At 45.1% G+C, this 26,376-nt stretch overlaps 1 protein-coding gene across 14 annotated transcripts in view; it reads right to left on the bottom strand.

The window, feature by feature from the left end:
• fbrsl1 (fibrosin-like 1) overlaps positions 1-26,376 on the bottom strand; it is a 337,336-nt gene that overhangs the window by 19,250 nt on the left and 291,710 nt on the right. For all 14 annotated transcript variants that reach the window (XM_037777608.1, XM_037777616.1, XM_037777620.1 and 11 more), the window contains 2 exons: positions 23,198-23,246; positions 269-743 (listed from right to left, as the gene is read on the bottom strand). In XM_037777608.1, coding sequence (XP_037633536.1) covers positions 269-743; positions 23,198-23,246 — 524 coding nt within the window. The remainder of the gene's footprint in view (positions 1-268; positions 744-23,197; positions 23,247-26,376) is intronic.

A 26,376-nucleotide genomic window follows, 5' to 3' on the forward strand; every position in this document is an offset into this window, starting at 1 on the left:
GTTCTGAATTTATTCTTTTTGAAAATAATATATAAAAAAAAGGCAATAATTTAGTAATGAAAAAGAACCAATGAGACTATCGTTAAAGAACCGAACTGATAAAGAGTATCGAAAAGAGTAGTAGTATCAATAAAATCCTAACGATGGCCGTCCCTAGTAGTATGTGTTTTATTTGTTTGCTGGTTTTCATTTTAAATTAAGCACAATTAAGCCTCCCATCTTGTACGTCCCTGCACCTGTAGCCACACGTGCCCATGTACCGACGTACCTGATGTCGTGGAGGCTGTTGTACTGCAGCGGGTGATGCACCTGGTGGCTGAATCCTGGCCGTGCGTGGTGCTGTGGGGGCGGAAAAACACGGGGCTCCTGGTGCAAGTGCGGGTGAGGAGGGTGGGGCTGGGTGTGAGGGTGGGGGTGGGTGTGAGGGTGGGGGTGGGGGTGAGGGTGAGGGTGGGGGTGGGGTTGCGCCCTCAGCAGGGGAGGGGTAGGGATAGGGGGCGGAGCGTGCTGCTCCCTCTTGACACTGAGAGGAGGCGGGCTGGGGAGGCGCGACCTAGGGGGCTCTGGGGGGGCTGCTGCTGCAGCAGGGGCGGGGGAGCCCGTGGGCGCCGAAGCTGGCGTGGGGCTGGGCACAGGAGGTGTGAAGGGCACCTCACTGTTACTCTGCTCCTGGCTGCGCTGGAGCCCCGATACTTTGGCTGAGCTACAAGTCTTGGACTCGGGGATCTCATTCGTTGGCACACCTGAAAAGACAAGAAACGGCAAAATGTAAGAAGAACATTTGCAAACTGTTATCTGAAAAAGTTCATCGGATGGTGTAAATGATGTATGTCAGGTGTCAAGCCATTTCCTGTTTTGATTCAAAAACCTCTGATGCCTAGATCAGATAATAGATAGCTGTTTGCTACTGTGTGTGTTCAGAGGACATACATGATGAATGATGAGTAAAACGTAGCTCTCTTTCCTCCTATATAATGCCGTCTCAACGTCTTCTGCCCAAGGTTCCTCTTGTTTCCCTCTCCCTAGGTTCCATTAAGTGTTTAATCAGGTCATTTTCATGCTTGACTATAATCAGATGATCCAATTTCTTCCCGCGATCCAGTCAGTATGAATAAATCACAGCTAATTAAAGTTAAATGTCGGCCCCTATTCAGGGCTTTGCTGAGCACACAATCTGGCATGAAATAATTATGTTTCAATTGTGCTGTGAGGAGAGATCGTGGCCCTTTATCTTGGCCTCTCTGCCACTGCGCCTCTCTACACCCCCACCCCCCATCCTGATCTTTCAGGGGGATTTGGGAAACCACAGCAAAGCACTCTGAACTCGACCACTTTGTCTTTGCCATTCATCAGGGGTCTTTTTAGACAGACAAGAAGCTTTTATAATCAGCATTCCACTGAACAACGACTTTTCATACTTAGGCTGCTGCAATTTAATGACTGTAATTACAGGCTATTGTGGCAGGAAAATGAAAGTGGCAGAAAATGCAGCATCTCGACACCTTTCACATGCAAAGAATCTCAAAGCACTTATGAATCTTAATGAAAAAGAAAATGCATTTGGCGATCTTCCACTTTCTCTCGGAGTTAAAAGAAATGCAAAATGGTCCACAAAGACATTGAGTTTGAGGAGACGGTAACTACAACTACAATAGCTGAAACACTACCATAGCTCCTGAACTCATCAAAGCCGCTAGTGGTGGAATTCGTTTTAAGCACAGAAACATCACATGCACGGAAAATCAGAGGAAGAGAAGTGTTCACACACGGAAGATGGAGACAGAGGAAGAGAGGAGGCAGCCTGGTGGAGACGAGGCTCTCTAAGCAGCTCTAATCTACAGCTAAGATGCAGCAGTACTTCAGTCAGGAGGCTTACTAGTGCCTCAATTAAAAAAGCTCCACGGGCACTCTCGACGGCAACAAAAAATGAGAAGAGCCGGGAGCTGCTGTCAAGCCAGTGAGAACTCGACATGCAGCCCACTAATGGAATATCCAGTCCCTATTAACAGCCTGCTTAATCTTTCAAGGATCCTAACACCCATAAAAAGACCAATAAAAAGGCAGGGCAGAGCTTTTATTTTTTTATTTGTTGAGCACCCCCCTCCCTCGCTCCTTGCGTTTTATGGGAGAACTGGGGCTGGCTAAGGTGCCACGATTTTCAAATGAATTCCGGGGTCCAGGTGTATATAGACCTCCAGATTTATAGGGGTCTGGGATTTGGATTAAACTGTCATCCTCTCTTCCCTGCGAGCGAGAGAGAAAGAGGAAGACGGAAGGCAAAGACGGAGAGACAGGCACAGACAGACGAACAGGCGATGAAGCAAATATCCACAGTCGAAATGTCGCCGTTGGGTGATGTTGCCGTGGCAACCTGTTCTCCCAGACACAATGCGAGGCGAGTGATACTGAAGGAAGTCTCACTACGACCACTAGGAGATAGAGAGGGGTTTCTAATACTAATGCTGGGAAGCCAGGGCCACAGCGAGCGCCGGGTTATCTTAATGATGATTCTAATGGGCTCTAATGGAGGCAGGGAGGTATCAGCCCAGACCGACCCATCCCTCATTAAAATCCCTCTGCGAGCTAAGACACACACACACACACGCACAAATGCACAACTGAAGACACAAAATAAAGTTTTCAGTGTGTGCATACTACACACACACAAACACTAGAGCCCCAACGTCTTCTATTCAGTGAAGAGCAGCACAAAGCCAGAAAATCAGACCATATTCATCGGAGATATCATTTTAATTGCTTCTTTGCTTCAGAACCGATGGCAACACTCCAGGATGCATTCCTGTTATATAAGTTTATTGTGTGATAGCCCTTTAAACGAGATGGGTCTGATTGCAGTGTGAACCAATCATTACTTTGATTGGTTTGTATGTTACAGCAACGCCCACTTTTTCTTCTTCTCTACTTTCTCAATGCACAGCTGGTTCTGGCTGTTATTAGCCGTTAGCCTACCGTACGTACTTCACCGTGAAGACACAAAAAATGGCAGCAGATAACAGTAAGCCAAGACGAGCTTTATTCTAGGGCTGTCAATCAATTAAAATACTTAATCATGATTAATCGCAAATTAATCACACATTTTTTATCTGTTCAAAATGTATCTTAAAGGGAGATTTGTTAAGTATTTAATACTCTTATCAACATGGGAGTGGGCAAATATGCTGCTTTATGCAGATGTATGTATATGTATATATATTATTGGAAATCAATTAACAACACAAAATAATGACAGATATTGTCCATAAACCCTCACAGGTACTGCATTTAGCATAAAAAAATATGCTCAAATCATAACATGGCAAACTGAAGCCCAACAGGCAACAACAGCTGTCAGTGTGTCAGTGTGCTGACTTGACTATGACTTGACAAAACTGCATGTCATTATCATAAAGTGTGCATGTCTGTAAAGGGGAGACTCGTGGGTACACATAGAACCCATTTTCATACACCTAGCTCAAGGTCAGAGGTCAAAGGTCAAAGGACCCCTTTGAAAATGGCCATGCCAGTTTTTCTTCGCCCAAATTTAGCATAACTTTGGGGCGTTATTTAGCCTCCTTCGCGACAAGCTAGTATGACATGGTTACCACCACCATTTCATATTATACCAGTATCTTCACTCTAGCTTTAAAATTGAGCCCGCTACAACCCAAAAATTGCAAGTTGCGTTAATGCTTTAAAGAAATTAGTGGCGTTAAAACAAATTTGCGTTATTAATCGTGTTAACTTGACAGTCATACTTTATTCATGTGTTATGACTTGGTCAATAGTTATCTTGTGTAGGCTATGTGAGGACGTAGATGTTCATGGTGGCAGTTCAAGCACACCTGCATAGCCACCTTGCCTTCGGCAAAAAGGGCAGCCATACCCAAGATTTATCTCCAATATCCGGTCTGTTATACATAGCAACGGTCTTTTATACATAGCAACAATCTGCTATACATAGCAACGGTCTTTTATACATAGCAACAATCTGCTATACATAGCAACGGTATATTATAAATAGCAACAATCTGCTATACATAGCAACGGTCTATTATACATAGCAACAATCTGCTATACATAGCAACGGTCTATTATACATAGCAACGGTCTATTATACATAGCAACGGCCTATTATATATAGCAATGGTCTGCTATAAAGAAATAATAGACCGTAGAACATTGTAATTGACCAATTAGAATCGAGTATTCAACAAAGCCGTGTAATAAGAGTAGAGAACAACTGATGGCAGAAAACACTATAACTGCAAACACTCTTATCTAATAGATTTCTGTTTCACTGTTTTGTTTCAGCAGCAGCCATTTTGAGTGTAAACTAATAGGTAGTGATAACAGGATGACAGGAATGCCTCTCTGACACATGTCACCTAAGGGCTTCATGTAGAAAAATCACTGTTTTGCAACAAACACTGTCCCCTCGCCGCAAAACCGCACAACTGTCAACTGGAGTCTCGAGCATTTCAACAAACTGCCAAATTTGGCATTTGTTTTGTTCTTTTCCTCGGGACGTGGAACACACTTCCCTTTCTCTGCAAGCACACACTGAGGAAAACAGTAGGCAAGCCACAGGCAGTCATGTGAAACAAATGCCATACGAGTGTCTGTACAAAGAAATGTGCTGTCCTGAAGCGCTGCCCCGCAAACCTGAGCAGATGGTGTGAGTGAGTCAGGCAGGTTGGAGGGCAGCCCAGTGGAGGGGGGTGGCCCCCACACCTCTCCCGTTAGCTGAGTTAGTGCACCGGAGGGGACGGGGACGTTCCCTCGGGGGTGTTGGCAGGTCTGCTCACCAGATGACATCTCATCCCAGTATTGATCTTTTTATAGTTGTTCCCGTGGCCCTGCTCACTCGGGGGAATTGGGCCTTGCCCTGTGCACACGTGCCTGGGTTTGCAGTGATATGGGGTGCGGGAGTTGGAGGGGGATGGAGAGAGCAGGGACTAAGGTAGCAGACGGACAACGGGCCACTGGGAATTGCTGGTCATGACTGATGTGTCCAGCAGGGAATCTGGGGTGAACACAGTGTCGCCACACAGCTGTTCCTGCCTCCAATATCCTTCACTTTGTGACCCCGTTTGTCCCTGTGGAACATCTGTAGAGCTGGCACCGATCTGGTCCCATGTGGCCTTTACGCAGCCAGATGGCCCAGCTTTGAATGGCTTGGACCAGCCTGGAATGGCTTGGCCCTCGAGCTGGACTAGGATGGGCTGGGTGTCATCATCCAAGAGACTTCAATGGAGGAGAACGTGGCCCCTCGCCGTGACCAGGATATCCCTCTGAGTCATGGTCTGTTGACACACGCCGTGTCAAAAACACAATGCCGAAGCCCTGGAGGACAGCGCTACACACGTTGGCTCTCAAATGCTTTGAGTTGCAAAACTGTAGCCTCTAAAAAGCGTTCACTTTGAAGCTTTTTTAAACCACTTTCATTTCAAACAGACACCTGGCCACCTGCAGGTGGACCCCGCGACCTCATGAATGAGACGAGGGCCCTAGAGAATATTCTCATTCGCCCTCCAACTAAAACCCCGAGCAAACTAATGCTGTGAATGCAAATAAGTGTGTTACATAAATTACCTGCTCACTGCGGCCACGATGCCAGTATATACAACAGCCATGGAAATAGAACCTGTATGCAAAAAGCTTTTTCAGATTAGATACGAGGGTATGCAAATCCTCCCTGTGACAAGGGGGGGTCGGGGGCTATGAAAAGCTTAAGGCCACTGGGTGTTCTCATTTACTAGGCAAACACTGCGGTTCACTCCCTTCATGGCTTTGCCAAAGCATAAACAGTCGAGGCACTGATAAAATAAGGACATGAACAGACAGATATTTAAATAAAGCGGCATATCTGCTGAGAGACGTTGGAGGATGCGGAAGGTATGTGAGAATGCACGCCGACTTGATCCGTCTCCCGCTGGCTCTGGTTGACAGAATATTCTGCTGCTCTTGACGGTTGAGCTCACAATGATTTGGTTTTTGTACCTCTCCAGACAAGCAATCTGCACAGAGCCAAGGCTTAGCTCACGAGTGAGTGACTGTGGAAGATGGCTATAACAGATACTGGCAGAAGGCAGGAAACCGCAGTCTTGCCAATCAACACTTCATTGCTGTGAGGTATTCTGTCATAAAAAAAAAGGTGGGGTGATTTCAACAAAACGATTTTGTACGAGAGGAACAGAAGGGCTGAGCAACGTTGAATCATTGTGCTAATAATAAAATCATAGGAGAAATTTGCGATGGCTTGCTTTCGCTCACACTATTTAATCTGCCTCGAGCATCTCCAAGCTGGTAACGAGGGGAGCCAAAGCGACGTTTTTGCAAATCACTCAGAGATGTTAATGGGGGAGTGGACGAGGAAAAAAGCTGGCCAAGATAGCTAAAGAGTGGGGACAGCTGGCACGTTTCAATTATTTCTCTCTGTCTCTTCGCTGCAGCTGACAAAAGGAGTGGATGGCGGCAGAATGGGGACGGGTGTTAAGCTGTAACACGTTTACAGTCAAAGCCCAGGCATAAATTGAGAACCTAATGTTCATTTCAGAGAGCTGGCAGCTCAGACTGCGGGATGAATCAGTTTTTCCTGCGCATATCGGATCCCAATTCAAACAACCAGCCATATGGTGCAGGACACATATGCCATTCACCTCTCGTGGCACATATGCCAGTGTTGTGGAAGGGAGGCGAATGACGTGGAGCACATCCTCAAATAGGAGAGGAGAGAGAGAGAGAGAGAGAGAACGACAGAGCTCTAAATGTTGACTGTCCAAATCCTTTTGTGTCATATATGGTCCAGTGGTGCTCCATTGTTAAACCCTCATAAACCCGACTATACATCACACCAGCAATACGTCATCCAGAGTAGGCTCGCATGACCACGCCCCCTTTTAGGCGAAAACTCATAGACGGCGAAAAGAGAAGAAGTTGAAGCATGTCTCCAAACTTGTACTTTAAACAAACCGGTAATAGTAATAAGGCTATGCTGAAGAGTTGCTGTGTAGTTTGTCGCACCAACAATGAACCCAGAAACGCTGATCTCCAATTTGTTGCCCTGCCATGTCCTGAAAAAGATCTAATAGAGGGACTTTATCAAGTATCAAGTCATCACCGAGGTTGCGCTCCCATTTGGGGGAAAGAAACTCGCCGTCACAGGAGAGAAATGACAAAAAGCTGTTGTGTAGCGGGTTAACCAAGGCGTTCACACTGAGATATGATATGTTAATATTCACTGTCAGTGTGGTAAATCACTAAAAAATGCTGGTGACATTGACTAGCATGGCTAGCTAACAATAGCTTGAGTGGGAGGCTGCTGCAGTAATACAGTCACATTAACGTTATAGCAGTGTCAGACTGTCGCCTCCGACTAAATCTCAGCCTGTAGATCTATAGAACAGTTGGCTATTAACAGGTTGGTTGTTTACAGACAACACTTAGCCTAACGTGATTCAATCAAATATGTATAGATGTCTGGATAAGCAATATCCGGCCACTGTGTTAGATGTCCCAAAAGGGGGCGCAGCCTTGACTTTTTGCGAATTACCCGTATGTGCTGGTCTGATGTCCAGTGTGCTGCAGAGAAGCAAGATGCATCCAAACTCATACTTCCTTGTTCTTCCCTCTGACTCTCCATCAGGGCCCGTCCCCCTGCAGAGCTGCTTCTAGCAGAGCTCATGTGCTCTGCGACTGCCATCAGTCTCGGCTTCTCGCGAACACAGCCGGGTCATCTAAGGTCAGTGCCACTGGGCCCTCCTAAATAAAAGGGTGGACGTCTTGGAACTTTCAACAGAAAAGCTCAAGTCTAATGGCTCCTCTGACACGGCCCACCCTGTCAGCCAGGAATTTGACCCCTTTCACTGTCACTGACCCTTCACCGACCCTGGTGACCGTTCTTACCCCGAGGCCGCTGCGGACAGACAGCCAACAGGAAGGGAGAGAAAGGGAGGGGGCGATCTGAACTTTAAGGACGGATTTTGTGTTGAAAAGAAAGGGGGGGAGCCTTCAGGAGTTATCTGTGCAATGCCGCAAGCGCTAGCCTTATCATTTCATTAATTAGCATGACACGCCTGCCTGATGGACTTGAACGCCACAGCGGCAGCTGTCTCAATTGATTACGGCAGTGGACGCGGTGCTGCAATTATCGAGGTGACTGGAGACAACGCCTGCCACTTCTAATAAAGGACTTAACTCCTGCTTCCCACATCACAGCACAGCGGTGGGAGAGCAGTGGCAGCCTCCCTGTGTCTCCCATACCTTTAAGACCTTTTCAGAGTCTCTCCATGGGCTGCCGTGGAGCTCAGTGTGGGCCGTAGTTCTGGAGCAGCGTGTCAGCTTTACTTAAGCTCGCATAACGCCTGAACAGTATCACTTTGGTGCCCCACAGGAGAGCATCCCCTATTAGCCCACCAACTGGCTCACAATCCACGGAGAGTGGAAGGAAAGGAGGTAAGAGAGAGAGACAGAATGAGATGTAAGAGACACAAAGACAGGGAAGCCAGGAAGCTTCAAGTCCGAGCAGAAATGGAGGGAGTGTGCTCAGCAATGTAAACAGAGGCAAAGCTTTCCAGCCTCATTTCATGTATGAACATGCATGAAGCCCACATGTCTCTAAGTGGGTATAATATTATCTTTCAGTGCCGTACTGATTACTTCTCAATGGAAGGGAAATGGCTGGGTGAAAATCCTTCAACAAATCCTAAGTGGCATGACAGTGGGCTGAAAGAGCCTGCATGTTTTCTTTTCCTCCTCCTCCATCTCCATTTTCACTCCCCACTCAGAAAGCAAAGCAACAATTGGTGGTTGACAGCTCCTAACCGTTCGCCATACCTCATTCTCTGTTTTGACATACGCAGCCGTTGCCATTCAGTGCCATGAAAGGGGTAGAACAAACACCTTTGCTGGCGTATCGTATTTCCTCAAGTGTTTTGCACATACATGGGGTTTGTCGGTATGGGTGTTACAAGCTGCGGTTTAGACTAAGACGTTGCCTGAGCTGCTCACCTGCTTCATGCAAATACAGCAGCCATTTTCATAATGTCAAATAATACCCTCTGACAGCCAGGAATGCTGAGGCAGCTAGTGGCGGTATTCTATAGGTGGCAACGACTAAAAACAAATATCTCTTTATCAACAACTGCCAGAGAACTAGATCGTCAATCAACCAGCACACTTCTTCTTCTTGTCGTGTTTACATGTTGAAGCATCCTGTTATTACAGGCCAGGGCTGCTCATCAAGGCTCAGGCTTCTCAGTCAGTCAAAAGATTACACTGTACATCACAGCATGTCACAGGAATTCCACTGCGTCGGGACGAACAAATAATAAAGTAAAAACAATCTATGTTGCCAACCTATTTGCAACCACAGCCACACCACATATGCATACAGCACGGTTGCCCGAAAAAGGTGTATGAATGACATGATAATGCGCGTCATTTGTACGCCGTGTAGACTGTACTGACTGCAATGTACTGCATTTAGCATTAAAAATATGTTCAAATCATAACATGGCAAACTGCAGCCCAACAGGCAACAACAGCTGTCAGTGTGTCAGTGTGCTGACTTCACTATGACTTGCCCCAAAACTGCATGTGATTATCATAAAGTTGACATGTCTGTAAAGGGGAGAACCCATTTTCATTCACATATCTTGAGGTCAGAGGTCAAGGGACCCTTTTGAAAATGGCCATGTCAGTTATGAGCATTATTTAGCCTCCTTCGCGACAAGCTAGTATGACATGGTTGGTTCCTTAGGTTTTCTAGTTTCATATGATGCTAGTATCTTTGCTCTAGCTTTGAAACTGAGCACGCTACAACCCTAAAAAATTGCAAGTTAAAGAAATGAGTGGCGTTAACGCATTATTATCGCGTAAACTTGGACAGCCCTAATATATATATATATATATCCTATTATGTTTCATGTAGATTATTCAGTCAATACAGAACTGTTGAAAACAATGACTTTAAGTTACAATTATTATTATTTTGACAATAATCTTTTAATTTTTTTCATTAAACGTGCCCATCATAATTTCACAGAAGACGGCATCTTTTAGTCCAAAACCTTAAGATAGTCAATTTACGACTATATAAACCAGCAAATCCTCACATTTGAGAAGCTCGAACCAGTGAATGCTTGAAGTAGTTTTGCCTGATAAATGACTTAAATGGTTAATTAATTAACAATAACAATATTTATCAATTAAATCAATAGATTTTTCGACAAATAATGTTAATTATATTCACTATAAATGCACGCTTGTCAAAAACATTGTTTGACTATTGAATTTACTATTTTATAGACTGTAGCCAGTTGTAGACTAGTATCTCTAAATGATCTCGAGCGTGTGTGAAATTTCCCCCACAGGGAGGGTGAATGATCTTAGTGGACTATTTGTCCAAAGATAGCACCCCAGTGTGCATTAAAGTGCTTGGGCTTAAGTTTCACATATCTGCGGGCCCTCAGGGAAACACACTGTCCGGTATAGACACACTGATGTAATCAATGCCTCCTCTATAGGAGGATCCTGCTGCTGAGCTGCTCCTGGGGTGCTGCTGGGTAATTAGGCTTACAGATGGAGACCCAGCAGCTGTTGAAGACTAGACTAGAGCTGCCATTTTCCCCTGCTAATGGCTACACGCCAAAAACGAGCTGCATTTCTTACGAGCTACAAGCCTTTTTTTTCTGCAACAGTCGCAGCTTGCGCTATCTGAAAGTAGACCTTTTTTTTAACATGTCAAAGATGATGACACACTTAGAGGACCGAGGTGGAGATGTTTGAAATAGCTCTCATACAGAGCTTAGTTAGACAAACACACAGAAAAGCGTTCTCAAAATCTCTCCCCTCCCTCTACCAACCACTACGTTCCCCACCATCGCAGGAAGAGAGTGACAATTGGAGGGTGCGTCAGGTTCGCAAACATTTGCTGTCCTTCCTTGCACCCCATTCATCATTCTTGATTAGAGAGAGAGAGCCTGACAGAGAAGGAGGGATACAGAGACCCAGACTGGGGGAGAAAGAGGGAGAGAGGTTAGTTAATAAGGCAGAGGAGAGGAGAGAGGGAGCAGAGGGCAGCGAGTTGTGTCAGGTAAACTAATGGAGACAAGGCCTGGATCGTGACCTGTGGGGCTGCTGCTAACCTAATCCCACCACTGTCTCTAAGCTCAGGAAGGCAGCAACACACACAGATAGAGGTAGGAGAATCTGGGTCTGGTAGTGGACAAGGAACATTAACAACAGCCTGCACGTTTTCAGGGCTGCTATGAGCTGCCTGCATCTCGCTGTGGCGTTCCAAGTGCGGCGAGTGAAGAATTGATTTGTTTGGAGTGTGAAGGCGGCGTGTCAGTTTGGGGAAATGTGTGAATGTGAGTATGTCTGTGAGGAGAGGGAGGGGGGGGGGGGGGGGGGGGGGGAAGGGGGGGGGGGAGGGGGGTGCACGGTGAAACAGGAGCGAAATTGGACTCAGAAACGAGCCAAATCGCTTGCGAGATGAAACAGACTACACCAGGAAAAAAACCCGACACAAAACAAGACAACACAAGGCCCCGGAAAAGTGTCGAGCGAGGCAGGCTGGCACAAAAGCAAAAAAAAACAGAAACAAAACAAAACAAACACACTTTTCTTTCTGCTCGACATATTTCAGACTGCAGATGACAAAACAACACTGAAAGAGTTGGAGGAATCAAAATCAAACCGCCAAGTGTGTCTGACTGTTTCATGAATCCGTGTCGAAGCGGAGGCTCCACACCACATCAAACCCTGTAAATTCTCCTGAAAGCCTCGTCTCTCCCTTTAGCAGCCAGCGCTTAGATTATTGTGTGCAGCTAAAAGGTAAGTGCTGGGAGTGTCACACTTGAGAGTGTGTTTTAAGCGCCATAAAGTATCAAGACCCAGATGGCTCATCCTCCCTGAAATACATGTCCACTCTACCTCGGCTCCTGTGGCACCTGCTACCCGGATTAGGTCAGTGCGACGCCAACCCAGCACGCTAATACAGTGTGCTGCTGCTGATAAGGAGCCTGGGGCACTTCAGCACTTGCCCCGCACTTAACAGTTGATGAGTCAATACCTGTATCATTAGTGATAGCGATAGCCTTATATAGATCTTTTCCATAAACACAGGCCACCATGGTGTTGAGGTAATTTGTCAGTGTTAGGCTTCAACAGATGTGGTCTGTTGAAGATATCAGTGCTGATAGTTTTGGACTGAGCCTGAAGATGGTTTTGGTTATGCTACCCAATATTAGGGGTCTAAGAAAGTATTATGTTTTGTGATACTGTATTGATTCTCAAAAACACTTTATCGATTTTTAATTAAAAGTTTACATGCGAAGATTAACTCAGTCAATACTTTAATTTGAAGATATGTGCCCTCTCAAACTGTGATAAATACAAATGCAGATCACACTTTATTGCATAAAAAAAGTAGAATTTTTTTTTTACTCAGATTTTATGCATATGGTATGTTATAGTGTGTTCTAAATACTATGACAACTGTCCTAAAATTAGAATTAAATAAATTTGCTTTATATTGCCTAGTATCGCAATATATTGAATCGTAACCTCTGTATCATGATACGTATCGTATCGCCAGATTCTTGCCAATACACAGCCTTACCTAATATGTTTGAATATTAAATCTTTGTGCCAATAAAGTCCAATTAAATATTTCACAAACAAAACATGTTTTGGAACACTAAAACTGACCCCATTCCTAGTAGCAATAATGATGAATTAATTAACTTTAATGGTCTTATTGATAATTTTTTTTATGTAGACCAATACTTCCACAGAGCCTTTAGAAACGTGTTGAATAAAAGTATGGCTTTTGAAAAAAAACTATTATGATTGTGAATTAATCATTTAAAAATGTTGGCGGGTCCAAAATGAATGTTTTGTTTATCCCTGTGGAAGATAATTGACGTTTGGTTCCCGCTTTTACCAAGGCTTGTGAGCCGATAGTAAAACGACGTTGGTATCACGTGGTATCTCTGGGTCGTCAGTTAGGAAAAAACAGATAGATGACTGAGATTGACGGTAAGTACCTGGCAACCACTTGTTGTGAAGTAAATGCAATGGAACAGGGGACGGAGAATGCGACATCCAGCGGCTGAATGTTATCAATAGCACCTTTAATGGTAAAGTGCATTGATACACACAAACAAAGAGTACAGTACTGATCAGTGCTACAATATATATGTAATCAATCAAACTGTATTTTTTTGTGGTAAACACTCCTCTTAACAAAACGCAAATATCAGCAAGACCATATATCAGCCTGACCCTGGTCAATACTGCTGATAGTGCTCTGTACACACTTCTCCGTGCCTATGTGGCATTGGAGCAATTCCTCTCGCTCCTTCCCAAAGCAAACAGCAGTGAAATCCCCGTCCTGCTGCTCACCCCTCAACACAGCAGCACTAACCCATGCTCTGCTGAATGGGGTATTACAGCCAGTCAGAGGCCATTAGGGGCCCCGCCACCGGGGCCCAGCGCAGGGAATTCACCGGTAGCCAAAAACAACAGCCAAACAGATGACCGCTTGAATATTGGAGGAGACCACACTGTGCATGTTCTTTTTTTTTTTCATAACCTCCCCTGAAATGGCCAAAATGCAGGCCCCCGTGTCTCCGCGAATTACTGCCTGTGTGTTAACAAACACCGGGACGATTAATGGCACTTGTGCCCGGTGAAATACAGAACCAAACACAAGCTCTTTCTCAGGGTTACTGCTTTCACCATGTGTTGAGTTCAAGGCTAATAGCTACGCTCTATCACAAACCTCTCCATACCTGGCCCTCTGTCAAACATACTGTACTAGTCCAAGCCTGCAGTACTGCTTCTAGACAGAGTGGCCATGATAAGCCACTGACAGAAACATGGAAGCTAATATGCTGCCACTGGAAAGGTATGGAGCTCTGAAATACTGAACAAACAGTACAAGGACCACCCATGTGGAAATACTTGGAAAATACTTTATATGGCAGGCTGACATTTCGGTTTGATTTGGGATCTTGTTTCCTGGGTTCATCTCCCTTCTCCCCAGAATCCTCTCTGGCACGTTCTTCTAATGCATGGATGTCTTTGTCCGTCATGGAATCTGAAGCATTTTACATCCGCTCTGTTCCTGGCGATGATTTCCCCATCTTTACAAGCCTGTGTGAACCGCTTCCCAAAATGTCCAATCCATTACAAGCATGTTTGTAATATCCATCTAGGCTGACGACTGTCCCCTTGCCAGCGATTGTACATTATCCAAGCGTCGTGTTTGGCCACAATCGCCTACCATCTGGCTTTGTCAATGAGCGTTACAGCCTCATCTGCAAACAACATTGGCTCTGAACCGCTCAACACAGATGAGCTTAAAACGTACATAGCGGGGAACTGGGATCTTCAAACAAATGCAGGGTGGGGGAAAAAAACCCACTCTCGCTGGCAGAGAGACTGGAGCTTGGAATAAAGGATTAAAAACAAGAAAACCTGCAAGTGATCACAGGCGACACGCTTTACATTTCAGGCCTGACAGCAGTGATAAGACGCTGGTCATGTATTCTCCCAAGTAAACAATGAAAATGCCTTCCACACTGCAGCTGGCTGCGTCTCCATTGGAGGAGGAGGAGGAGGAGAAGGAGGAGGAGGAGGATTAAGATTAGACAGAAGATGTGATGAGAGCTACTGCTCTCTAGAGTTATCCTTTCTAAAAATTCTTCCCTTTATCCTCTCTAAAAAACAAACATCCAGCCAATGGCGCTTCCCTGCTGAGATGGGAGTCAACCTGTGTTTTACAAGTTGGTCAGCTAACTGCAGGGGCTGCAGCTTATCTGCCAAAAAGCTTTTCCCTAGTCAGGGAGCCTCTGATTTCCTCACTCACTGGCGAAGCATCAGCTCCCTGCACACAGCTAAGACCTTGGTTTATAGTGAAGCAGTTAGTGAACTAGACCACAGTAGCTGCTAAGAGGGGTTGGGTTCAGCACGCAGCTTTGCTGGGATTTTTATTGCTTATAATAGTCGTTTATTGAATTATCTTTTCTCTGCAATGCTTTGCCCACTGAGCTCAGCCAAAAAACCCATCATATTTTAACCTCTTGTCTCGACGACAGTGATCCCTAACCTGATTTCAACATTGGGAAAGCCTTCTCCCTGCTGTGTGCTCGCAATTGATGGCTGCACAAATAGAAATGTCAGCTGAGGTGGAAGTGTCACCTCTGGGTCAAAGCCACAGTATAAATTCACATGTGCTTTTATTCTAGCATGGCGTGCAACGCTGCTGATGGTGCGGTAGGTGAGGGGGAATCATGTGCACGGGAAGGCCAGGGTGGCAGTAAGCTGGCATTTTATCATTTAACCTGAACTGAAGAGACAGCACTGAAAAGCCTCAGGGGAGCGCTGGCCTCTGTTGTGTATAGGAGATGGCTTTGAGGCTGCACAGTACTGCTCCGTATTGAAGTGATTCAATATCTTCCCTTTGACTTAATCGTATACACTGTGAAGCCCTCTGTATACGCCAACCTGCTCTTAACACTGAGACGGGAAGCACAGCTCAGAGCTGACACACCCCTGGTATTATACACTGAAGATGTATGGTGAAAGTGCAGCAGCCGAAATGCAGGTCATGCCCCTGACAACTTATCCTAAAACTCCCTGATGGCCTTTAGTGATCCTGTAATTGCTCCCTCTCCACAGCTAAAGCTGAATCCATATTCAGTCAATGAACACAGGGCCGCACAATGGAGCCTAATCACACAGCCTTCAATGTGACTCCTATTTTCTGTCACAATAGCTGATCACCACCCACGGGCTCGCTGACACAGATGACAGGCACTGATAGGACTGACTGACAGGTGTCAGGCATCCTGACATGTAATGGCTAACAGAGACAGGGGGGGGGAAATACATCGACTAGCTAGCGGAGTTTCTGTTTCACGATTGAAGCTCAACCAGCAGCGAGCCAATACTCTAAATAGGGGCTAAGTTAATATTTCATGCACACAGAGCAGTCACTTTTCTAATGGACGTAAGAGTGCTCTACAGGGGCCACAGAGTGCACACAGGGATAGCATGACATATCAGCAATGACTTTACAAGCCTGCTAATTGCCGTGCATAGAAAATCAGGAGTGTCTTTGAAAACAGGCGGCTTGTAAGAGCTGGTGCATTTTGACATCACTTCCTGAATCAAAACAATTCCCTTCAGTGAGCTTTTTAAGGTGCCAGGCCATAGAGGGATTGTGGGTAATGCGGCTCGGTCCCTTTGACTGCCTGCCACTCACATAAATAGTACATGACGACGTAATCGTAATTTAAAACGCTATAAATATTGAAGAAGAATTAAAATAATTTATGGAACGCCGCGGTGTAAATGGATGTGTGTGTTGAGTGTACGTGTGTGTGGGAGTGTTTTGTCTCCTCTCACTCCCTCTCTCGCGGTGTTCGCTGAAAGGATGGGCAGCGGCGGTGCAAGCTGGGAATTCTGTAATTGCTTTTTCTGTCCCTGAAGCAGGCCTTCCTGCTTTAAATCAAAAAAGGCAATCTCTGTCAGTAATGGCTCAATTAATAATTAAACACGTGTCTTATCTCCGCCGAGCTCCCCCTATTTATTTTCATCTCTCCGACAGGGATGGCTGCACAAACAGCATTAGCACTATCAATAAAGGGAGCATTAATATCAGCCCCTTTCTCCAAAAACAAATCACCCAGCTCATAAACTGTCCGATGTCTGTGAACAGTAATAACCCAGAGATTAATAAAGAAACAAGCCATATTTTTGGTTTTCTCCAGCACTTTCTCTCCCTGAACTGAGAGTGTTAGGTAACCCACCTGCCTTCTGTATTCTGCTAGCGGTTTGTACCTTTTTAATATTTAAATTAAATCAGGGGAACACATGAGCTGCTGTTCAAGCTCAGTAACAAGTGAGGTGGTGTCAGAGGCAAGACGGATGGTTTATTTTATGCATCCAAAACTACCAGCCTCTAGCTCTCTTTTGCACATAGTGTGACTGTCACATACAAGCGCCCAAACCCCAAAACACCACAGCTTGACCATAAGTGCTATGTCAATACAGGAACATTGGTCCTCTTGATAAAGAAAGCATGTCCTGCAAGCTGCCTGGACTTTTTCACAGTAGGCGCTGGAGGTGAGTTTCACCAGGCGTAGAATCCACAGCGGTGATGGCTGCTTTCAATTCCAGCGTTTGCTAATCTGGCTGTGGGAAGCCTCTGCAGCCCTTGTGTTTTTCCAACAACATGTCTGCCCTCCAGTCATCTAGCCTGCCTGCTAGCCAGCCAGCCAGCCAGCCAGCCACACTCTCCATCTACCTCCACTCAATCCTGATTCAGCGGCAGCGAAAAGCTGATTAGTTGGTCAGGGGGTCAACCTCCATTCATTATTTAATGGGTGAGAGGCTGCAAACAGTCAGGCCGGCTGCCGAGGTTAGTGATACATTACACTGACCTGGCCAGAGGAGAGCTGCCCGGCCGAATACAAACATGCTCTCTCATCTACTTCGCTATGGCTGAGATGCCCTCAATCCCCCCTGCCCCTGACCTTGCCGCTCCCTCTCCAATCACCATCCTTCCTCCCTTCTCTGGCATTCAGAATCCAGCAGGTGGGACTGGGTTTCATTTTCCTGTAAGCTTGCACTGCAGGGGCAGGCCTGTAGCTGTGGCTGGCCCAGGTAACGGAAGAGGAGGAGGAGGAGGAGAAGGAGGAGGAGGAGGCCGTAGCTCTTTTATTGACATGCAGCAAACAGCAGTGGCGGAACAAAGGCCACTCAGCACCTATTGAGAGAGCAGGCCTGCAGACAGGGTGGTTGATTAGCGATTCGACACGGGGACCCTGGACTGTGTAGCACATAATGAGAGCTTAGGGAGCAAGCCATGAGCCGATGGGGGAAGGAGGCACGGCAGAGGCGGGCTGAGGGTAGGAGAGGGCGAGAGGGGGGGTTCTACCATAAGGAATTGATTTCCTACAATAGAAGATTGATATATGAGTAAAAGGGCTCCAAAGAAGAAAAAAACAAGGGTATGGGCAGAGCCTAAATCCTTAAGCTACAGCACTGGTAATGTGTTTATATATAAACAGTTAGAGGATAAGCCCTAAATCCACTGCCAAGCTAAATGGTTTATGCATCTTTTTTGTTTGTTTACTTCTGTGTCAATTAAGCAAATTGGTCCAACATCCCTGACGAGCAAGAGATCCAAAGTGAGCGGATTTTGCATTTGTGTCCAAAAGCTTCCATCTCCCTGAACACCACAGCAACCTCGCCTTCACCTTTCATGTGGCCTCAGAGAGATGTTAACAGAGTCAGATGTGCATGATGGCAGTGGTGTGTGTGCGCTGTTTTTTTTTTCCTCTTCGTCTGCACGCTCTCTCCTTCCTTTGTTCCTCTGGTCTAATCCAGTATGTGTGGGCCGGTAAGTTTAATGGAAACAATTTATTAAGTCCGGCTTAAAATGCCATCTGCAGCTAAGCCTCCCAAAGCCGCTAAGCTCCTGGTTTCGCCCCGGAGCTTGCTGTGTTCACGCTTACTGTAATGCTCTGTTTAAAATGAGCACAACGGGTCAAAATTAATCAGGATTACAAGGGCACAAATCCACTTCAGAAATGGGTTTTCTACCAATCTTTCTCCCGCTATCCCAAGATGCCCCGGGTTTGTCTGGTGGACCGCGCACCACACCGGTTTACCCTCACACACGGCAGGCAGCACCTAGCTAAGACAACAGGACATCAGAGAGTACTAAAGACGTTGCCTCGACCAAAGGTTCTCAAACTTTTTGGGACCAGGGACCCCTTACATGGGGGGACATTTTCCAAGGACCCCCTCTTATTCACAACACCAATTAAGCATAATGCTTGCTTACTACCATTTGTACTCCATGGAACTATTTGTAGTTTAAAAGATTTCAACCTAAATACTTCAAACCTGTTTCATAGTGATAAACAGAAACATATTTCAATTAGAACCATGTTAATACTACTTTGTTGCTGGGTGCTTTGTAATCAGATGTCGCTTTAGCTTGGTTGGGTTCGGTAGCACCAAAAGACACAGGACGCCTTTTGGTCTCCTGCCGCTGTTCCCAATGAAACCAAAATCAATATAACAGTTGTCATATTTTCCCAATTTAGCTAGTTTAGTGCTTAGCGTCACTTGACAATGTGAACTGACTCAAATATTTCTCCATGCTAGCTAGCTGGCTAATAAGCCAAGCTAAGCAGCAGCAGAATGTTTCGTTGCACCCTGAGTGAAGTGACTGATTCAGTTTCTATTGGCCCAAACTAACGTGGGTGGGAGTAATGGACACAACATGCTTGTTTTATTGGCGCAAATGGTCCCCATCTGTAGATATGTAGCTGTAAATGATACAGCACAAATTTATAAATTTATAGTAAATTATTTTATGGACCCCCTGACAGAGGGCCACGGACCCCATGTGGGTCCCCAGACCCCACTTTGAGAATCAGTGGCCTAGACTATACTGTTCTAAAACATACAACATTCAACATAGTCACTGCAGATTCCGAAGTGTTCTTCCCAGATATTTCTAGCCGCTGACAGCTCGGTGATAACTCCCCACCACTTCCATAAGCGCAGCATTGTGGAATGTTATAAGAAGGCCTACCACTGAAGTGTTTATCTGTGCTCTGTGGAGGTGCCCCGTGCATGCTCACCAGCTACATTTAGCTCCTCATTCGCCTTCAAGCAAAGTGACAACAGTAAACTCTGACCCGCAATTCAATAAGAGAGGCCCTGAGTGGAGCACAAGTCTTCATAGCGGTTTTTACTTAAACATGCCATCCTCCAGGAAATCAATAATTTGCAGGAGGTTTAAGACAGGAAATAAACAAAAACCAATAAGTGTTAGATAATGCCTGCCCTTTGCTGTACCTTCCTACCTCTACACCACCAACACAGACAGACATTCAGCACAAGTTGTGCTAGCTCCACATCCAAAGACAACTGCACAGTGAGTGCTGTGTTATTACAGATACTATCAGCTTCTATTATCTGCACGGTTAGCTTGCGACGCAGAGATGACGAAAAGTAAATATGAGAGAAAGAAGGCAATGGTGTCTGGGTTTTGCCCAAAACCATGTTCTGTGTGCGTAATTACAGCGCTCTGTCTTCGCTGATTACTATGTTGGTCTTTCCTCTCCTCTATTAACCCTGAACCGTTTCATTAACATGACAGACTGTGGGCCTGTGTGCAATTTGGACTTAACCTCAACTGTTTGTACCCATAACTGCTCACCAAAATAAAGTTCAGAAAGGGAGCACGGCGTTGAAAGGCAAGGAAGAGTTAAAAGGAACAACACTCATTACCTAGAGAAATGTACAAGCCAAACATCATCACAGCATTATATATTTATGTGTGCCATAACGTTTGTGTGTGTGTGCATCTGTCGGAGTGTCTCCCAGCCAACAGCTCGACAGGCCTGGTGATCAGAGGAAAGCAGGCTTTTCATTGGTCCCACAGGACCGTGAGCGAGACCGGTAATGGGACACATACGCCGCATTCTAAACCAGAGGAAAACAGCCTGTGGGCTGCTTTGTATTACACACACACACATTATACACACATACACACACACAAACAGAGAAAAACCAGTCTAGGCCAAAAACAAACACTGTCCTAGAATCCATTACAGCAAAACAACAACATTGGAATGGGAGAAGAGAGGCGGCTGGTGGCAGCTCTGCAATTGTAGCGCGATGGCGTCGTCACCAAATCACTTCATCAAACTGCTGATTTCTTTGCTGCCTCACCCTTAATTCTAATCTGGCGCCCTTCTCCCACATTACCCAAACGGGATCTGGTTGATCTGTGTGACAATCAGGAGAGACTTTGATTGGATTGTCTGGATGTAATTCCAGGGTCCTAATCCTCAGCCCCGTGTGCACATTAGCAAGATCCACAGAGCCCTCCGTTTGCCAGCTGGGGTGTGTGGATGTGTGTGTGGATGTGTGTGTATGTGCCTGTACTAGCTGTTCTATGCTGCAGTATGTTTAAATGCAGCCATGTTCTGTATGGGCATGCAGGGAAAATAAGTCAGCACCCTGACAGCTGACGACAGCAGTAGTCCAGCAGCCCGGTGGAGAATAGATGGAGTCGGACGCGGTCTAGTTGTTTTCTAAACCATGCAAGTCTGGAAGTCATTGTCATTGCGAACGCCGGTTTCGCGAGGCCGACGCCGGTCACAGGTCATCTACATCACACAGCCGACAGGCCTGGTTTCCCTCCTCCTCGTCAGCCATGCTTTTCCACTTAGCAGTCAAAGCTACTGTGCTGAACCAAGCAACACCTTCATATGTTGTTGAGAGGGACTACAGCTTTCACAGCGAATGTTCTGATGTGGAGGTGAATACAATGGAGGTAAACAAAGACCTCTAATTTGTGATTACCAAAAGGCAAGAGGTAGATTTATACTGGGGCTGTCAATTGATTAAAATACTTAATCATGATTAATGACAAAAATGAATCACACATTTCTTATCGGTGTAAAATTTACCTTAAAGGGAGATTTGTCAAGTATTTAATACTCTTATCAACATGGGAGTGGCCAAATATGCTTGCATTATGCAAATATATGTATATATTTATTTGTTGGAATCAGTTAACAACACAAAACAATAACAAATATTGTCCAGAAACCCTCACAGGTACTGCATTTAGCATAAAAAATATGCTGAAATCATAACATGGCAAACTGCAGCCAGACAGGCAACAACAGCTGTCAGTGTGTCAGTGTGCTGACTTGACTATGACTTGCCCCAAACTGCATGTGATTATCATAAAGTGGGCATGTCTGTAAAGGGGAGATTTGTAGGTACCCATAGAACCCATTTTCATCCACATATCTTGAGGTCAGAGGTTAATTTGGAGCGTTATTTAACCTCCTTTGCAACAAGCTACTATGACATAGTTGGTACCAATAGATTCTTTAGGTTTTTCTAGTTTAATATGATTCACTAACTTTAAAATGGAGCCCACTACAACCTAAAAATAGCAAGTTGCATTCATGCGTTCAAGAAATTAGTGGTGTTAGAACAAATTTGCTTTGACAGCCCTAATTTATACTAATGCTACTATTTTTTGCTCTTCCTTTGCAGGTAAAAGCATGGTCCAAAATTAAAACCAAGACGAGAAACAAAACAACACGGGTTAACAAGATAATGACGTTTATCCCTACCATAATAATATATAATCTATGCATAGTTAGCTTGACCATGAGTGCTACATTTTTCAAGACTTTACCTCCGAAAATATTCAACATTTTCAACAAATATTCGGCAAATAAAAAGGTAAGTTTGAGAAAAATATGTCTATGCGACATCCCAGTTTACACTAGCTTTTTAACAGTCCAAGCTTATCTATTTGTCCAGTCTGTCCTGCAGACACCCCCCTCCCCCTACCCAACCCTCCTCATATGGCCATAGTTTACACTGTTCTGCACTTCACCCTCTGCTTGTGTTAATGGCCCTGCTTCCTGGTTCCTGCCCTGGGGGGACGTGGTCTGCATGCTGCTATCTGTCACTAGGAGGCTGATCGTGCCTCTCCTCCCTTCCTCCGCCTCCCTGCATCCACAGCTTGACACCTTTCTCCCTGCTCTGACCTGGCAGGCATCATTTAGTGAATATACAGGTGCAGACATTCTATGCCCACATGGTATACGCCAACACACAGACACACGAAAATCACGTGAGATCTTGCATGAACATACAAAGCCTTATAATCCACATATGTGCATATGTTAACGCTAGCACACAGAGTTTGTGTTGTCTGGGGGGCTGACAAAGCTCTTTCTCTCTCTCGTTCCTTTGGCATCCATTATGGCCCAGGCCTGCTGTCAGAGAGCTTGTATTGCCTGAGGGAAGTTCCCATTTGTGGGAGCATGTGGCAGGGAGGCTCTAAATCCCCTCTAATGAACCAATATGTAGGAGGGCTAAGCCTTTGGCGGGGTCGTCCAACAAACGCCACTCTGCGCTCAGGCAAAAATGTATGCATATGTAGTCAGCAGACCTTGTTTGTGTCTGCTGACATTTAAATCTGAATGGGAGCTGTAGGATTAGAGCGGAGGAGATTTGGACTCATTCGCAAAAAAAAACAAAAAACCCAATTGTTGTTATGAGTATGAATGAGGCAGAGGAGGAAAGAGTGAAGAGGGAGAATGGAGAAAAGAGAGCGGGCTCTTACCTTTGGGTGTGGTGGGGGAAAAGAGCTTCTCTGATCCTACATCAGACACCTGGGAAAACAAGGAGGCAGACCTTTAGTGGATTTGTCCAAACCTGACTCGTATGATTATTATTCATCAAAACTAATGCAAGCACTGACACACATTTGGTCTGGCCAGTAAAAGGCTTATTCAGCCACAAACGTGGCCACTAGTGCCTCGAGGAAAAAATCCAGCTGCCACACACACACACACACAGCATCATACAGTCAATCAAAAATAGTCCAATCTGCCAACGAGAGGAGCTCCCTCTGTACCTGATGGTCCCTGTCTGGTTCTTTCCTGTTGAGGCAACATTAGGTGGCACTGTTGTGCCACCTGAAAACCCTCAAAAGAAATGCTGTCAAAGACGGAGGAAGTCAGTAAGGTGGCTATGCAGCATTAGAGCACAAAGGCTCCTGCACACACACTGCCGCCGCTCAAAAATCACATTTTGTTCTGCAATATCTTTGAATGTATAAAAACATATCTCGTGAATACAATGTGGTTCTATTCTAAAAGCAATATCCTTATTTCACAAATTTAATATTAAAGACAATATCAGCCCATACTGGGAGTAAACAGATGATCTGTCAACAACAGGAACATTTAACAGTTGTTACTGGTTTGGCTGATGTGAGTGACAGTGAGCAGCGGAAACCTGCTGGTCACATGAGGGAGAAAGGCATCTCACTATGAAGTGATAGTGGAGACGTGTAGACTAAACACTGCAAGGTATTTTCCTCTCTGCTTTAGACGGATATGTAGATTCTGGCAAGCGCCACCTAAATCAAAACACACCAAACATTTTTACACATGTTCACTGGCCAGACGGGAACTGTTTAAACACTCCGACCGAAAGGCAGTAAATCCACACAAAACCTGGTATTGTGCAAAATACCGTAGCGAGAAATCTGTGCGCTTGGAAGATACCATTAACAACGAATATCCTCCCCAGCCTGTTAATATCAGCCCATATAGGGGTTTCGTTCGAAGCCAAGATTTCCTTTTGCTTTAGATCCTCATCTTCTGCACACTTGGAAAACGCTGCAAGAGCCGAACGTATGTTCCACCCGAAGGGCCCGAGTGTCCTTAACTGCCATGCTTGTGTTTTACGCGGCACAAAGGGAGCATATGTAAAGAATGAACAGTGAATCAGAGCGAGTGCAAGAGCGACAGAGACAAAAAGAGAAAGCAAATCATTTTGTAAACACAGATGGCTGTCCTTGGCATCCGCGTTAGTTCTTCACAAGTGTTTTGAGGACGTCCTCTTCTTTCCAAGACCTCCCAATTTCTCCTCCGCTGCCACTGTGTTACTGTTCTCCTCCGCACTGTTTGTCTGTCTGAGTCTCTCAGCTATTTACTGTATTCACAGAGCAGCCATATAAAATAAAGACGCAGACAGTCGTGTCTGGTTAAAAATAATAATTGTATGGAGAGATATAGGCACATAAAGCAAATTCTACAGCAACTACACTGTGAGGTAAATACATAATGGTGATATATAACATTAACAGGTCAGTTACTTAAAGCTTGAGTAGGAATGTTGGAGCAAATATGATTTAAAAAAAAATATTTTTATAAAAATGGTCACTACAGTCATGACAGTAGTGCATGAGACAGGTAATCTGAAAAAAATCATGTGCCTCTGTGTCCTCCGGTGCTCCTAATGGCATCTGCAAGATTTCACAGACCGGAGGAAAACAACCAATCATAGCCGAGCTGGAGCCTTGCCGTCTCTGAGCAGCTGTCAATCACTTGCAAACTCTGATCAAACGGTAAAACTAGGCAGCGCTGATCAAATATGATTTAATATTCTGTTACTTTAATGCCTATTTTTCTCATAAAATGTTTTCAGAAACATATTTTTGTGTACTATTAAGCTGTAAAATGAGAAAGTTTGTGACCCAGCTGCCATGTTGAAAACAGTTGAGGAAATACCAAACACCGCCCGCCATCCGGGGCAAACTTTGTCATTTTACAGCTAAATGGCACACTACAAGATGTTTCTGAAAACATTTTCATCATTACAGTAACAGAATATTGATTTATATTTGATCAGCGCTGCCTAGTTTGACCGTTTGATCTGGGTTGGTGAGTGATTTACAGCCACCGCCGTTGAATTAACAGCCAATAGGAACACTCTCTCTCTGAAATGACCTGTGATTGTGCAAAGTCTCTAGATTTTCTAAAGCCTGAAAACAGAGCCATGAGGAGGTGCAGAAGTCTAGTTTTCTCTCAGAACACGTGAATTATAATATGCTGAAAGGTTATTATGGAATTTTTGCCCAATGATGCCAAGAATATTCTGCCTACTGCCGCTTTAAAGCTTCTGATGATATCTTTGTTCTCAAAGTCAGCATTAACAGTTGCCACCATGTTAGTTAGGAGATAAATAAACTATAGTTTCTACTGAAGGAATTGGTGTGTTTAAGGTATTTCAATAGCAGTCAGTAACACCTCTTTAGTTCTGTCTTGATAACATATTTAACGGAGGGCAAACACTCAGCTGAATGGAGATGTTTCCTGTTTCCTCTTACAGTAGACGAGGCGAAACACTGTACAGAGGAAAGACAGAGTGTTGTGCATTGCCCTCTTCCAGTCTCCCAGAACCGGGGCGCCAGGCTACAACACAGGCCCTTTGTTAGCTTTGGACGACATTAAACGCTCCAGTACCAAGCCTCAGCGCTGCAGCAGCACAACCTCAGCCTTGAATCACGGCCCCGGAGGCCCTGGAAGAAAAATATGGGCTCAGAATGAAATGAAGCTTGTCAAATGGACACGGGAGCTGGCTCGGGGACTTGCTTAGTGTGGCACGGGGTCACAAAAGCAAAAAAAAAAAAAAAAAAAGACAGGGTAGGTCATGCCATAACTCAGTATAACAGTTAAAACAATTGTTATGACCAGAGTGGTTATCCAGAGAGCGAGGCAGACACAACGTTCCTGAGAGAGAGAACAGAAAATGCTGTGTTTACCGGGTGCCAAGACGACCTAGTTCTCCTTATCCCTATTCTGGCTATTTTGAGAGTGCAGTGAGCCGTTTATTATTCCAAACATATTCCAAGTAACATCAACAACCAATATTTAGGTTTTAATGGTGTGTTTTGCACCTGCCAAGTCTGCATGAGTCACTCGTATAATCCACAATTACAAGGCCGGCTTA

Source organism: Sebastes umbrosus, chromosome 8 (assembly GCF_015220745.1).
Source record: "Sebastes umbrosus isolate fSebUmb1 chromosome 8, fSebUmb1.pri, whole genome shotgun sequence".
Taxonomy (NCBI): domain Eukaryota; kingdom Metazoa; phylum Chordata; class Actinopteri; order Perciformes; family Sebastidae; genus Sebastes; species Sebastes umbrosus.